Raw genomic sequence first — 16,699 nt, forward strand, 5'->3', positions numbered from 1 at the left:
CTACAGACAGGAGACAGTTAGCTTAGCCAGTCCAGAACATAACACCCCATAACACCACAACTTGTTGTTTTTAGCCTTTCATTGTTTGTATGGATTGAACAAACAAGACAAAACATGTGAATTAGTGGTTTAAAGGGATAGTTTAGAGATTTAGTGGCAATGTACTGCTGTGGACAGAATCAGCAGCAAAATGTACTTTAGCCACCTAAGAAAATCTGCATCTAAAAAAATCAACATCACTTTAAGTTTATGCTACATTTACAATATTTTCACTGCTTTTCCTTGCCATCAGATGGTCTATTCCGAATGGGAATCCACCATTATATATGCAAAAGTGAAAATACATAAGTCACACATTAACACAAACAAATTAACAATTAAAGGAAGCTGTAGACCAGCAACTCCCATATTCTGCAAGGTTTGCTTTAGGTTCAGAATATTTGGCTTACAGTGGTTTCCTGATGGAAAAGATATAAAATGAATTAAATAAAATATTCTGAATATAGCATACACTGATACTGATTTTTTTTTAGGTGGTGACCCTGTCCACAGCAGTACACTGCTTAAAGCTGCAGTGGGTAGAAGGCCTGAAAATGGTTGATTCTTGAGTATCATCTGAGTTAAGTTTCGTTTTCTGTGTCCTGAGGCCCTCCCACTAGACGAGCAGCACGCCCTTCATGAGCGCAAGCAAATGTTTACTAAAGCAATCATGAGCGAGCACAGACCGACAGACATCGACTATGTTTAATAAAACAGACACCTGACAGTACAAAACACCTACAGAAGAGAGAAACTACATTTAAAAACATAAATTTTCAGTGTGAAGATACAGAAGTACTGAGAGCTGAACATAAAGAGACTTTTAAAAACGTCTTTCTCTCTGCTCTCCTGCACACATGAGCTCAGTATCGCAACACTCGCTTGTTGGAGGAGAACAGAAAGGAGGCTCGCGACCGTTGGGCCGCAGTCAGCGCAACGTGACCACAGCCAGCTTGGAGGCCAGTCGTGCTCGCGGTTCATGTCGGGTGCAGCTCACCACTATATACGCGGTCATGAAAATGCAACTCAGCAGCAACACGGTTTGACTCGTGCAGCCAAATTGTGTAATTGTGTGACTGTGTCATTCACTCACCCTGTAAACGGGCTCCTCCATGGTGCTGCTGCACAAAGGTTTACAAGCAGACATGAAGATAAATCCACTTTTTAATCCCAAAAGCTTAAACAACAAACTCTGAACTGTCATCTGGCTGGTCAGCACATCTGTAATTGTTTCATGAATCCACCTTCTCACCTCAAAAGTTTCAAAAACAAACATTGAGCTCTTGTCTGCCTGTCATGGCTCCATGATTTCTTCGTTGTTGCCGCAGAACGTTGAAGCAGGAGTGAAGATAAATCCTCTTTTTAATCCAAAAAGTTTGAAACATACACTCTGAGCACCTCTCCTGCCAGTAAAGTAGCCAGCATCTCAGCAACTCCGGTGTTTTTTCCTCCAGAAACATCAGTCCGCCACCCACTGCCCAGTCCTCTCGGCACTCGGCAAAGCTCTGCGATACACATGAACGGACACAACCAAAAGCGAACTCAAAGTAACCGAGTGTGCTGACAAACTCCTGGGTTGAGTGTGTTGCTCATTAGGCTCTTTTCTCTTTATTATAATGCTGTTTTACAGCGACTTCTCCGGCAGTAGTTTCCGTTAATGATTCATGGTCTCACCGAAGGAACGTGCACACACTGCACTGGTAGTCCCCCAGGTCCTAAAAGACCTGTGATTGGTTTAAGTATACCGTCACGGGGCAGATTCTCTAAATGCTGAAAACAGAGCCATAAAGGAGGTGCAGAAGTGTAGCTCTTCCCTCAGAACACCTGATTTACAATATGCTAAAAGGTTTTTATGAAATTATTATAAAGAATGTTCCCCAAAATGTGGACCTGTTACTTTATGTGCATGGGTAAAATTGTTGTAGTGAGGCACTAAGAAGTTGCAGTACACTGCAACTAAATAAAAAAGTATTTTTAAAAAGTATAAATGAATTGATTCATAATTTCAGCATTGCTGATTCTCCTTAATGTGACGAATGCCTGAGAGGTCTGGCAAAGTGTGTAAAAACAATAAGCTGCATCCACAACCTCAGCCACGCACTCATGTTTTTATTGTTTTCCTAATTTTGTTTCATATAACGTCATTTTCAGACTAAAATTCATTTCACCACCCCAAACTCCACTCCCTCTGTGAGCTTGTCAATACATTTTTAATCTCCATGTCTTTGTTTGCAATCACTGCATTCATCAGCATCATTGTATCTTTACAATCAACCCTAATGACATAATAATTTTCACCCAACGTCTAAACCTCGATAATCTGAAAAGCATTCATTAACTGAACAAGCGCAACAGCTTTGCTTGTGGCTTACAGTGTCTCCATACAGTAGCATGTACACTGATTAGACTGCATGAACGCTGCTGCATATTCATTAGCTGTGATTCAGTTTCAGGTGTGACATAAAATATTCATGTAGTGCTTAGTGTATGTCATGTGTGAAATTTTCCCACATTACTCACACTGTATGCGTAATTGTTGCATGCAGCACGTTTTTATTAGCTTTGACCTCAATATATCAATGTTTTTCCCATCACAACATTTTGCCAAAATAAGCAACTTGCTATTCTTTGTAGAATGTATTGTCATTTCAACCACAGTTAGTACAGAGCTGTCTAACCTTTGTGATATTACGGGTTATTGAGGAAGAGAAGAGACGTCTGGATGTAGGCAGAATGTTAGAAGTGTTATTTAAATGCTGTTTAAGCACAAAGCTGGTAAACTTCTTTAATGTGATGAAATTGCTCCATTTGAACAAGCCACTCTGAAATGTCCCTCAGGGGGACATAACAGCTGGAGGAAACAAGTGAAAGAGGAGGACCAGAGACATACCAGCCAATCATAAATTTCATTAGTACTGGACTTGGAGCAGTGGAAACAAAATTCATTTTTTGTAAAGTTAAAAAAAACCTTTAGTCAGTAAAAAATATCACTAATAGCACAAATGGAGGACTCGAGTCACATGACTGGAATCAAGTCGCAAATTGAGGACTTGAGACTTGCTTGACTAATCTTGGTTAAAGACTCAACTTGACTTTAACTTGGAGTTCATGACATGAGACTTGACGTAGACTTAGGACAGATGACTTGAAAAGACTTGACTTTTTTTCTAAATATTGAAAGAAGCTGCATTTTATTTTTTTTAAATATAACTGAGTGATTTCTGGTGCGTTGCACATGCAAACCTGCCAACCCACTGACACAGCAGACCAGCAGAGGCCAATATATGAGAGGGCTACATACTAGGGAATAAGATTTTTCCTGAAAATTAGACATTTTCTTTACCCAGAACAGAAGCACACTTTAAGGTAAAACTTTAGCTACAATTTGTATACACTGGTCATGTTTCATGCAACATTAAAAGCAACAAGTATAAATATGGGTTCCCAACCTGACTGCTTTAGTGTATTATTTTGTGGTATTAATAATTATTGAGGCAGAAGAATACCATTTATGTTAATTGACATTAAAAAGAACATAATATAAAACTCAAAACAGCTTAAACTTCACTACAGCTGTGTGGATGAAATGCCAAATTTATTGGCTGTTATTTGTCACTGACTAAACAACCTCATGGAAGTGATATTTTACAATTCTTCACATTATAAACTCACAAAATTTGTTAAAGCAAGTAATTTGGTGTCTTCAGAGTCATGATGTTATGGTGAGACAGATTCATTCGGTTTGCGTTCAGAGGCTGCTGTCGCGACACAGCAGAGTGATCACACTGTGTGTTCAGCCATGTTACATTAATAACCATTCCTAATAAAGTCAGTGATAACTCAAAGTTAAGAAGCAAAAGTATAAAACGCTCTCACACACATGCTGTGAGTTTTCAAATGGACTCTTTGGGAGATTTTGCCTGTCTATTTTACTACAATTAATACCAAATTCAATTTAATTCATTGAAACAGTTATCTCAGAGCACTTTTCATGTAGAGGAGGTGGACGGTAATCTTCATAAACATTTATAATTTAATACTAATCATACCAATTTGCTACATAACAAAGATTATATCAAAATGTAGAAAATATATTACTTTGCTCGAGCTATTCACATATGTAAGACAGCAAGAAATATCAGTGGTGTTTTTGCAAGGCATAGTAAATCAGTTAATAAGTTAAGATACAGTGATTCAACATTCATTTACTCTGCATTATAACTTACGGAACATGTTTGTATAGATTTTTTTATTTATGTTGTTTGTCATTGGTGCTTTTCTATATTTATATACACCTTTTATTTCACATAGTTGTGTATATTAAAGTCCATCCTGCTTTATGCCTGAATTTGCTGTTCTTGGCTGTCATGTCTGTTCTTGAGCAAGTACACTGAGAGCAAAGAGAAAACTGAGTCAAATTCATTGTGTGCGTGCACATATTTGGCCAATAAAGCTGATTCTCATTCTGAATCTTTAAAAGGTGTAATAATGTGTTCTGTAGATGGTGAATGTCCATTAGCTATAGTAGTAAACAACTAGTCAACCAATCACCAGGTAAGTAAGAATGAAAAACACAGTACCAGTGAAATGTGAAATGTGTCGTTATCTGAAAGAAAATTAAGTCTCTGTGACTAAAGCATTATGTACGCACTGCACTGCTAATAAAAATATCTTAATATGCATATAGTTTACTGTTTCAAGTGTTGCTACAAATAAAAAGATTATGTGTGTGTGTATGTGTTTCTGTGTGTATGTGTGTGTGTGTGTGTGTGTTTATGATAAATGTGTTGTGAACTGAAGTTAATGGAAAGTGTAACGAAATTATACCTACACACTCCCTAACAGCCAGTGCATCATGGTAATTATGGCGTGTGAGGGCAATCAGAATTAATTAATTATGCTCAGATGCATTGCCTCTGGCAACCTTTCATACGTGTGTGAAAGGTCAGTTTTCTTTGCGAGGTGGAAATGAAGTCGCTGACAAAGTGATGGATGTGTGTGTGAATGTTGATGCTTCAAACAGAATCGTCCCAGGTGGATTCTTACTCCAGCCAAAGCAGAAATATCCTCCCACCAGTAAAAATGGAGATGTAAGGCATTTTCAGTAATTATCTGTAAGTGTGGATGTGTGACGTGTGAGTGAGGATGAGTGGAAGTCAGTCTATCCCCTTGTATCATAATGAATGAATGACTTGATTTATTGAGTTAAGTGTGGGTTTTCTGTGAGGTGTAAAGGTGCTTCATGTTGCAAAATATTCACACAAACTCATTCAAATATTTGCATGAATTGAAGTTAAAACTACAGAAAACCCCAAAAACATATTAACCACAAAAATGCAATTTACTGGAGTATTATGAAGTTGAAAAAGTAGAACCTTGGTTTGGGGAGCAGGTTATAAATGAAACAAGAACATGACGCCTACCTACAATATTAAGCTTAAACAGGATCAAAGCAAAGAATCCTGAACCTATTGCAAGGCAAGAACTTGACTTTTGGATGAGTCTGCAAAACCCTTGATTAGATTTATTGCTAACAAGATTTTCTACATCCAATATGAAAGTTTTTTTAAAGTCTTGCTTTCTGCAAAATCTACTCTATGGTTCAGGTGGGGGAAAAGTTGTATTTATGATGAATAAAATATGATTAATTTATGGTTCGGAAGCTAAAACAATTGGTTAATGTTGGTGAAACATCACGGTTACATGTGTCCTTAATGAAAATCAGGCATGCTACACACTCGTCCACCACAACAACTGAAATAAAAGGCACACAATGGCTGTCCGATAGCTTCAATACTTACATGCTAATCAGTATTTTTTAGTATGTCTAAAACCTTAGCATTAAACAAATGCTACTATTTCTGGAGAGATATTAGCATATGCAAGCAATGGACAATCTGCTGGCATAAAAATCCCACAATGCAATGCAGCAGTGATGACAACAACCTCAGAGACAATGGCATACACTGACCAAGGCAGCTCTGGTGTAACATCAATGACACTTAAATTTAAATGTAAGTATGGTTTTATTTTTGTTGGTGTAATATATTTTTTTAATCAGCTCATCAGAAGTGATGTGATACGTGCTGAGTAGTGCATCCAAACAGATACATCCTACTATTTATTCACACAAAAGTATGTTGAATGCTTGTACATATTTTGGGTATGTTGTGCATGTGATTTCAAATGCAACATTTTTCTTGAACATTGGACTTAGAAGTAAATAATGAGGGGGGGTTGAGAGACTGAACTTTGTATCCAAAGAAAAATTGGTGGAGGTTTTCTGAGGCCTTTCTCATGTTTAGTCCACCCCACACTGGGACTAATCTTTAAACACTGCTACTGGAGCCGAGTGGCAGCTGATTCTGGGGCACCAGCGTGCGCTCTCATGCCTTAACCCAAGAAAGGGAAACTGAGGTACTAAAAAAGAAAACAAAGAAAGGAAAGAAAAAGAAAGCAAACTAAGGGAAAACAGCTTTTGACCCTAACTTCTTTAAGAAGAAAAGTGAGCATATCTAACACAGTAAGTTCATAAAGTGGCAACTAAAATATGGTAATATTTCATCTGTGCAGATTTAAGTACGTATCATAGATTATTATAAATTGTTTCAATGTGGTATTGAACAGTTCATTATTGAGTACCTAATAAGCACTAAAGACTCATGTGTATAGTACAGATTTTGGCTAAATTATTTGTAAAAATAAATTTCTTAAGAGACATGGATCAAGAGAGGAACATAAACACAGTGAATGCTTATGTACGGGACACATATGTTGCTGATTCTGTAAATGCATACAAACACAACCATAACCCTGAACTTGTGAGATGAATGAATTTTTGTCATTTACCTGAATGGAGACATCACTATACGACCCTCCAATGACCCCAGAGATGGCCAGCGGAACCTCGTTCTGGATGGGTCGGGAGCCGTCTGGGCAGATGAAGCCTGGATCGTGCACCTTGGTAAGGGAGGCCCTGACGAAATCTAGAGACTGCTCCAGAGCGTATGTGTCCTTCGAGCAGGTGTCCAGGATGTGGGCCCCCAGCTGGAGCCCAGGAAGGATGCGATCGCTGGAGTTTATCTCATCCAGTGCCAGCAGCATGGCCTCCAATCTCTGGATCCCCCTCTCCTCATTGATTTTGCCACAGTCCTCCGTCCCATCGCCTTTGTGGTGCACTGGGAACAGGCCTCCGATCACCAAGTCCCCGTCCAAAATGATCTCCCGTTTGGCTGCGGGTGGTAATCTGGAGATGCTGGGCAGGACTCCTAGTATCAGCAGCTCCAGCAGGAGCATGTGGAGAGGCCAATAATGGGCCGAATTGGCCAACAACCTCGGGCAGAGCACAACACTCAGCATGGCAGGATCGGGTAGCAGGGTTCAGCTGGTTGAAGTAGAGAGGAGCAGAGGTTCACAGGGTCTGGAGGCGGATCACTTTCAAATCTTCTCTCAGTGGGTGCAGCATGTTTGATATTTCCTGAGGGAATGAAAGGAAAAACTAATTACCCAGTTAATCGAAGCATGCATAAATGATATTTCTTTTCTATCTATCTATCTATCTATCTATCTATCTATCTATCTATCTATCTATCTATCTATCTATCTATCTGTGGTATCATGTTACAATACACAATACCGTATAAATGGTTTATAATTAGATGATTAATTATGTTGCAAACACTTAATAAACCACTAATAAGCTGTTACAACAAATGACACAAAAAGGAAAACAGTGACCTGTTGCTTACCAAATAGTAAGCCCACATTTATCTGTACTGTGGAGCCTCTGATCTTCTGGATTACTTAGCTCCTCTCCATTAGCAGGATTCATATTTGTCAGCTTTATCACATATTTGAAAATAAATTACTAGCATTTAACAACCGTTAGCATATTTTAATAGTCAAAAAGTTCAAATTACCAGATTCATACACTAAGGCTTTGGCAACATTTATACCTTGACATTTTCAGCATGCACCATTTTACACTTTACAATAAGGCTCCCCTTTGCTGATTATAAATTAAGTCATTAACAAATCAGAGTGTCTATTGTGTGGGTGATAAATTCAGCATTCATAAGAGGCTGTGGTGGATGAATGCATTAAGTTTAAGGGTTTTCTGTGGGAAAGTGGGGTTTGAGTCCCACCCCAAGAGACATAATAGTTATTTGCAGCCCTGGTGCAAATAGCATCTACCTTAATACATAGTCATGTTTTTTACACTCTCCAATAAGCTCAGTTTTGCCAGTTATGATATAAATAACTTATTTGTAAAATTAATTTATTTAGATTAAGCAGTAAGATTAAGCAGTAACTGGACCTTGTCAATAATGAGCTCACATCAATGTATGAGAACAGTAATAGCCTAATTATTAATACTAAAAATAATTAATAGGTAGTTGTATTTTACTGGTATCTATCTATCTATCTATCTATCTATCTATCTATCTATCTATCTATCTATCTATGGTAGTGCTTAACAATTCCTTTTAAAGGAATGATTAAAATGTGTCAAATGTTTTGTGATAATTAGGTCATTAATTAGGTTGTAAACACTATAAATCCTTAATAAGATGTTACAACACATTAGATAAAAGGGCAACAGTGTATCTTTTGTAGATACATACTATTAAACTAATGATGAAACAGAGCTGAGTGACAACACGAACATATGTCTCTAAAGGTGCATTACTGACGCCCACTGACAGCTTACATTTGCACCTTTTTGTCACTGATTTTCATCAGTACTGTTACTCACTTTCAGCTTTTCGCCCACAGGGTTTTTCAAAGATATGAAACAGTCATACTGAGGCATCAATACAGCTTTATGCCTCGGTGTGACTGTTTCATATCTGAGCCAGTTTACATCTAAACTTTCTCTTCCAAGTGGTTCTTTACAATTTTTTCATCGATTTTTGCCTGGACTTCTTGTGTTTTTTTTCTCTCCGCCTAACGCGATCTATAGAAGTGTTACGGAGAAATAATGCCATTATTGGACAGTCTAAACCCGAGCCTGCTTTGTCAGGAGGCTGAAATCAGGCTAACTCAAGTCTTATGAGTGACTTTCTGAAGTGAAACATAAGTAGAGATTATTTCAGCCGGGCTCTGTGGGATTCCAGTGTGAAATATAATCACCGCAGTTTTATCTGGAAGACAAACTTGAGGAGTTACCGCTGCAGAGTGACCACATCAAACATTTATAGATATTTAAGGCACCTCTCAAGTGAAGCGTAATTTTCAAGCTTACAACCGGAGATATCACATCGATGGTGGTTCTCCTCCTCAATGGCTGGGGTTGCCATGGAAACATGGTGGGTAAAAAAGAAGGGTTGGACTGCAGGGGAGGTGGGCAGTGAGACATGTATGCTAATATAGATTCCTATCATGTGGAGGTTACAGGTTTCCGTCTCACCAGGAGTTGTTATGATGTCTGATTAGGGAGGTGGGCCAGTTCAATCACAGTGCTCTCAGCGAGAGGGGGAACCAATCCTGTTTGTTTCAAATACAGTCATTCATCACATTCATCAAACGCACACTCACAAGTTCAACAACGGGATTGATTGAAGCAGTTTCTACACGGTGATGATGGACTTTAAATGACATATAGCTCTTTCAGGACTATTATCAATGTACTTTAAACATCAGCAGTATTAGTCACATTATTTGAAAGTCAGAGGGACGCACAAATGACACCTGAAATCAACAGGAGTCATCCGTGTGTCTGTTTTGGATTTTTTTTTTTTTTTTAAATCCTGGTTCAGATTTTAGAGGATTCATGCTGGAAAGCCCACAGAGCTTGGCTGTAGTTTGGACGATTAGATGTGCTGCCGCTCCCCTCCCATTAAGAAGCAGCGGGGAGCTTATTAGTGACTTTTCCTTTTCTGCTATACAGTGTTGTTACTGACATTGTAACATTGCATTAAAATGTGCCACTTGCAGACCCAAATGTATCATCACTTCTATTATTAGTAAATCTTTTAGCAGTCATTTTATTTGATCTGCGTGTGTCCTGTTTCCTGTGATTACGGAGGCTGAAACCCCCACAGTGGGGTAGGCAGCGGTAGGTTACAAAAAATCCTGCTCCTGCCGCTACACCCAGATAAGTTCATCTGGTGTGTGTATGTGTGTGTGTAAGTATGACTTAGGCTTTTTTCAGGGACCAGTTAACTGGGGACAGCTTGGGCAATTGGGGACAAAAGTTAGAAAAACACTGATTTTTGGACCAGTAGTAAAGGCTCGGATGAGGTTAAAGAAAGGGTTTGGATTATTTGCTGAAGGATCATGTGAGGTACTTATTGATAGTCAGTGTATTACCTATAGTAGCATGGCCCCACTTAGGAGAAGCAGTGAGGAGCACCAGCAAAGAAGCTAAGCAACATACCGCTGTGGACAAAGTCCACAACAAAAGGTGATAAGAAAACGATCGTTGTATAAGGCAAATGCTCTCTCCAGATCAACCAAACTCCATAGGTGAAATCTGTCATTTTACCTCACAGAATACAGGAGTCACTGGTCTAACACTGCCTCGGTTTGTTAGTTTGCTTGTGTTACTGTGTGAGTTTGGTGAATCCAAACTAACACTTAAATTATGCAAAAACACAAACAACTAATCGATCAAAGCAGCCGTAGTCCTGCAACTCTTGTGTTCTGCAAGTTAGAATTAGTGATAAGAGAGTTTGGTTGCTTTGGAGAGAATGATATTTGGCTTACATAACCGTGGTTTCCCGTCAGAAAATGCTGTGTGACAGATAAGTAAAGTCGTGAAAATGAAAATAGCGTACACTTACTTTTTTTTTTTAGGTGGACCTTTTTTTAAGTGGCTAAAATACCGTTTGTTGCTGATAATGTCCACAGCAGTTCATTGCTTAACTTTCACACTAGTACTCCTGTCTGTTTCTACAAACTGGGGTCATGCTGAGCAGCATCTACTGTATGTAAGGCACTAACTATCAATACAAATCTCATACAGTCTGACTTTAAATAATTTTAACCATCCCTATAGGGGTAAGGTAAGGGATGGGTTAGGGGTACAATCTGTGTATGTGTGTGTGTGTGTGTGTGTGTGTGTACGTGCATGTAAGCATGCTTTTGCAGGGACGTTTGAAGAACATCCTCTGACAGCGCAAGCAACAAACAACAGAGCAAATGAGGAGGAAAGAGTGTAATGAATGCTGAATTTCCCCCCAGATAAATATTACATCAGGTTGTGGGTGGGAAACCACATGGTACATTGATGAATCCACTACCCTCCATCCAGCAGAGAGAGGATTACATGTCATAATGCGTGAAGTCATATCATGTAAAATCTGTCCCAGGCCTGCTGTGTGTACTTGACAGTAGGTGCAGGTGTGTGGTATTGCTACACCACATTTGCCCTATTATTAGAACCAAGGTGAGAAAGGAACTTGAAGAGTTCAACATTAAGAGTCTAATTGCTCCTCTGTGCTGTCTGTTGGAGCAGATGGGGGCTTTCTGGTTGCAAAGACTGGGTCACAGTGTGAATTAATGGTGCAATAAGGAGCAGCCAATTAGGCAGGCCTATACAAACTAGGCCAAAGTGAGGCTGGAGGTCCAGAAGAGCCTCTCAAAACCTTTAAGAAGTGCAAATAAATGCTGGAGAGTCAGCTATCAAAACTACTGGTGTTTGAAACACTTATCAAACAGGGACCAGAGTTTATCCATTTGAATGATCTTTAAAGGGATGGGTTTGTATGAGGCACTTATTGATAGTCAGTTTATTACCAACAGTAAATAACGGTTGATGCACCCCCAGTTTGGAGAAGCAGAGACGAATACCAGCACAGAGTCTAAGCAATGTACTGCTGTGGACGGGGTCTGCAGTAAAACGTATTTTAGTCTCTTTAAAAAGGTCAACCTAAACAAATAAATATCAGTTTAAGTGTATACTATATTTAAAATATTTCCGCTGCTTTACCTTGCCAGCAGACAGATTTTTCCAGTGGGAAACCACTGTTATATAGGCCAAATAAGACTCTCTGCAAGCCAACCAAACTCCACTGGCAAAAACTTTTGCTGCCACGATCCGTTAGTTTGTGTTATTGTGTGACTTAGTAGCAGTAGTAGTTTGGTCGGTTTGTGGGGAGCCATATTTGGCTTAAATAATTGCAGTTTCCTTTTGGAAAAGGCTGTCTCACGGCAAAGTTAAGTGGGGAAAATATTATAAATATAGCGTACACTTAGACTGATGTTGATTTGTTTTAGGTGAACCTTTTTTTAAGAGACTATAATACATTTTGCTGCTGACCCCATCTACAGCCGCACAATAACACAAGCAAACTAACAAACTGAGGCAGTGTTAGACCAGCAACTCACGTATTATATGAGGTAAAATTACTGATTTTGCCTCTGTAGTTTAGTTGGTCTGGAGAGAGCAATATTTGGCTCGTAGAACGACTGTTTTATTATCACCTTTTCTTGCTGATCCTGTCCACAACAGTACATTGCTTAGTTTCTGTGCTGGTACTCCTCTCGCTTTCTCAAAACTGGGGCTGTGCTGACCGGCATAATACTCACCAATAAGTACCTCATGCAACCCTACTTCAAATAATCTGAACTATCCCTTTAAATCTCAGCCTCTGATTAGTTGCAAAGTAGTTCCTCACATCATTAAGACCATCTTGATGTAGCAACGGCTGTCACACTCACACAGCTGAGAGAGTCACTCGCTCCCCAGATGTCTGAGCACAATATTCCCTCTGAAAGGCGAGTTCAAAAAGAAAAGGCAGTGTGCTTTATCAGCTTTGAACCATCAGCTAATGCATTACTGCACCCGCCCAGGACAGAGAGGATTTCACCAACATTAGCACAGAGATACTTTGAGAACATCATTTCTTATTGTCTTATCCAAATGCAGCCAATGTGTAACGTGTGACTCACTGCGGAGTTGCTTTCAGCAATGGTGGTGATTGGCATGTATAATCCTACTGTACATCTATGGAAGAAATGCAATGCTGCTCATGTCTGGAAAATGAACTGATGAGATGATTTTGGCGGTGAGGGACTAACCACCTGTTTGTTATTGTTGAGAAATCCAGGTGACACTTTATTTTTATAGTACACTAATAAGATGTAACAAGTTGCACTTTGTATTTAATTACAAAAAAAAATAGAAGTATGCTGATTATTATACAGTATTAGACCCTTTATTAGACTCTTATTAGACTTAATTAGAGGGCTGTACTGTAACTGTAACTATACTGTAAACTAAAGTTTACATGATATAAAAAGAAAAAATAAAATAAAACACTTTAGTTTACAGTACAGTTCTGTTGTAATGTGTCCCTTATTACCCACTTAGAAAATCTATTAAGGGTCTAAGGGTCTAATACTGTTAAATAAAGAACATATTATTTCTAGTTTTTGTCTACTTTAGTACAAAGTGTGGCTTCTTACGTCCTATTAGTGTGCTGTAAAATAAAGTGCAACCATCCAGTCCGACATACAAATTAAATTAATTTGATGTGTTAATTAATACGATGATTTATAATAATGTTATTATTAAAGTCACCTCAAGCGTTTAGACTTTGCTATCAGGTTTGTTTGGCACATAGCCTTTTGTCGAACAATTTAATGAACGAACATGACATGACATTTAATTTAATGTCCAATCCACTACACATGAATCATTAAACCAGTTGAGTAATAACAGCCTAAACACAGCGGTTGTCCCATGAGATTTATTTAAAATTATGCTTTACAATGTTTACGTGACCCACACTGATAGGATGATGATTTATGGGGTTTTAGAGGGGTTTTTTGTGTGTGCTCATTATTATGACAAAATCCACATGATGGATTATGGACAGTGTCCTAAAACCCAGGTTCTTTTTTCTCCGGGTAATATGGCAATACAGAACAACAGATTTTTACATTTCCTGCAAAAAAAAAAAAAAAAGAGCTTTTCAATCATAAAACATGAGACAAATCACCTGAGCCATTTCACATCGTGACCTTTTATGATCCCCTAAAGGGCTGCAACTAGCTGTTCAAAGCGAAAGACCTATATTTACAGCCACTAAAATATAAAAAAAAAACTGCAGCCGCCACAACTCCACTAATGATTTCCATCATTATATGATCTCCAGTGGGGACACAGTTTATCCCTCCACCTGGACTTTGTCAGCTGAAGGAATTAGGATGTCTCAGTAGTGGCCAGCAGCCAACAGATTGTGAATTTGAACATAGATCAAGTGCATCATTGTGTCATGAAAATAGCTCAGGGAAATCTGCTTGTTTGGCTCCCAGAAACAACAGATAATTTTATTGCGCTAATAATATCTAGCTGGGTGTTTATTCCCAAGAAGACTTAAAAGTGTAAGAGACAAAGCACAGAATGAGACCGGCTACAACAGGTTGTTAGTCGACTGATGGCCACTTTGCACCATTCACAAATACCATAATGATAACATTAATGGAGTCATTGTGGTGGTGTTACAATATAGAGCTGCAGTGATTTGTTGTCAACTATTGAATTAATCGACAATTACTTTGATAATCAATTAATCATTTTGAATCATTTTTAAGGGAAATGTCCAAATCTCTGATCTCAGCTTCTCAAATGTGAATATTTTCTGGTTTCTTTAGTCCACTGTGACAATAATCTGAATATCTTCGGGCTGTGGACAAAATAAGACATTTGAGGACATCACCTTCGGCTTTGGGAAACAGTGACTGACATTTTTCACCATTCCCTGACATTTTACCAACAAAACAACTAATCGATTAATTGAGAAAATGATAGATTCATTGATATTGAAAATAATTGTTAGTTGCAGCCCTATCACAGTAACCTCTCACTGACATCCTTTTACACTTGGGAGAAATCACACCGTTACCTCACACCTTGTCTGATCCAATAACCATACAATGATGTATGCAATCATGGATTTGTTCAATTTAATGCTTTGCACCAAACAAATACCTCCTTGAGTCTTGCAAACAGATAACATCCCAATTATATTTACAGCAGGATGTTATTACACTGTCATGGGTTCTGTCTAAAACAACAGCTCTAATTGGCTTGAGAATACCAAGTGTGTTACTAGATTATGCATTTTTTAGGGATAGTGCTGCATATTCTCTCAGGCCAAGTGAGGGACAACTTTACATACTGTGCATTTCAATATGCAGTGTTGAGTAACAATGGATTGCATGTAATCGGAATAACATAATCAGATTACAAAAAATAGAAACCATAATCAGCAAAGATTACATTAAAAATGTGTATTTAGATTACTGTTACATTGTCAGTGATTACTTGATTACATGATATATGGGTGTGCTGTGTTAACTCATAAAAAGCGTGTCTAACATGATTCATAAATAAAGGATCTTATGCAAAAATGCGCATTTTGAGACGTTTTAGAGAAACTGCGGCTGCGTCCAGTTTTTGTGTGAAGTGTAATACTGTCAATGTTTGATTCTGTAGTAATCCACAAGTATTATATTTTAGTAACCCAAGGGATTACGTTACTAATTACAAAATTTGCGATCGAATTTTTATATATCATATGTCAGTATACAGTCACACTCAGGTGTTGAATGGTCTAATGGCAGAATACACTATTAGATCAAGTTCACACAGGTAACTGCTGCGCCATGTGATATTAAAGCACATAAAGAGGGAGAGTGTTGCTCTTCTATCAAGTGATCAGAATATTGGATTAAGTTGCGCTTAAGTTGGGGTTGTGGGATCAAATTCAGGCTAAAACATTCAAAACTGCAAAGGCACGTCGGACAGGAAAACGCAGAGACCTAAAAAAAACCTACTACTATGTTACTTAACTTTAAGTTATTTATTGATATTTTCTTACCTGGATGAAGCACTGGACGTATTTCGCCGGTTATACCTGCAGGTCTCTTTTCCACAAGCCCACACGACAACACACGGACGCGGCGCAGAGCTTCATACGACGAGCAGCGGAGTCCAGATGTTGTTCACTTTGAGCATGTTTGCCAGCCAGCGGTTTGGATCTGTCCTTGGTTCTGAAAGTGTTGCTCACATTGACAAGTGTGGCAAAACTCCTCTCGGCGCCTCTCCGGTAACTTGTGCCCGCCAGCCACCGTGTGCAGACCGACCGGAGCAATACAACCTAAACTAACCGCCCGGCACCGCTCACATGTCAACCAGCATCGACTGTAGTAATGATGCTCGAAGGATTCTCCTGCTGGACTAAAGAGGCGAGTGAATCTAAAAAAAAAAAATCAATTGTAATTACACTTTCTTTGCGTTACATTTCCTATTTGTAGTCGTGTCTCGTCTGAAAGTTAATCGAATCAACTTCAAAATAAGAGCTGTTGTTGAGAAATCCTGCTGGTGAGTCGGATCACACACACATGCGGCCACTCCGTGCAGCTCCACAGCTATAATGAGTGCAACGAGTCGACGCTCTCGCCTTTCACAAACCTGCCTGCGCCGCTTCACAAAGCGTCAGTTTGCAAGGCAGTGAAGTGAGATAGGAGCAAAAACAATGAAATGTATCCTACAAGAAATAAAAATAATACCATGTGCTGTTTAGTATGCGGGAGTAAAGAGTAAAAACAACCGGGAAAAGTGCATTAACCAAAAAAAAAAATCCCAATTCCTGTTCCCAACTTCTCGCGGGTCTTTTTTTTTTTATTTAAGTGAGACATCCACTGTATT

General features: G+C 38.8%; 1 protein-coding gene across 1 annotated transcript in view; it reads right to left on the bottom strand.

The window, feature by feature from the left end:
• grm2b (glutamate receptor, metabotropic 2b) overlaps positions 1-16,575 on the bottom strand; it is a 45,139-nt gene extending 28,564 nt beyond the window's left edge. Inside the window, exons 1-2 of the mRNA XM_084735576.1 lie at positions 15,870-16,575; positions 6,889-7,516 (exon numbers count right to left, since the gene is read on the bottom strand). Of these exons, the coding sequence (XP_084591702.1) occupies positions 6,889-7,398 (510 nt within the window). The 5' untranslated portion in view covers positions 7,399-7,516; positions 15,870-16,575. The remainder of the gene's footprint in view (positions 1-6,888; positions 7,517-15,869) is intronic.
• Positions 16,576-16,699: the final 124 nt, after the last annotated feature.

The sequence above is a fragment of the Lutjanus erythropterus genome, chromosome 2 (genome assembly GCF_056507025.1).
Source record: "Lutjanus erythropterus isolate fLutEry1 chromosome 2, fLutEry1.hap2, whole genome shotgun sequence".
Lineage (NCBI taxonomy): Eukaryota > Metazoa > Chordata > Actinopteri > Lutjaniformes > Lutjanidae > Lutjanus > Lutjanus erythropterus.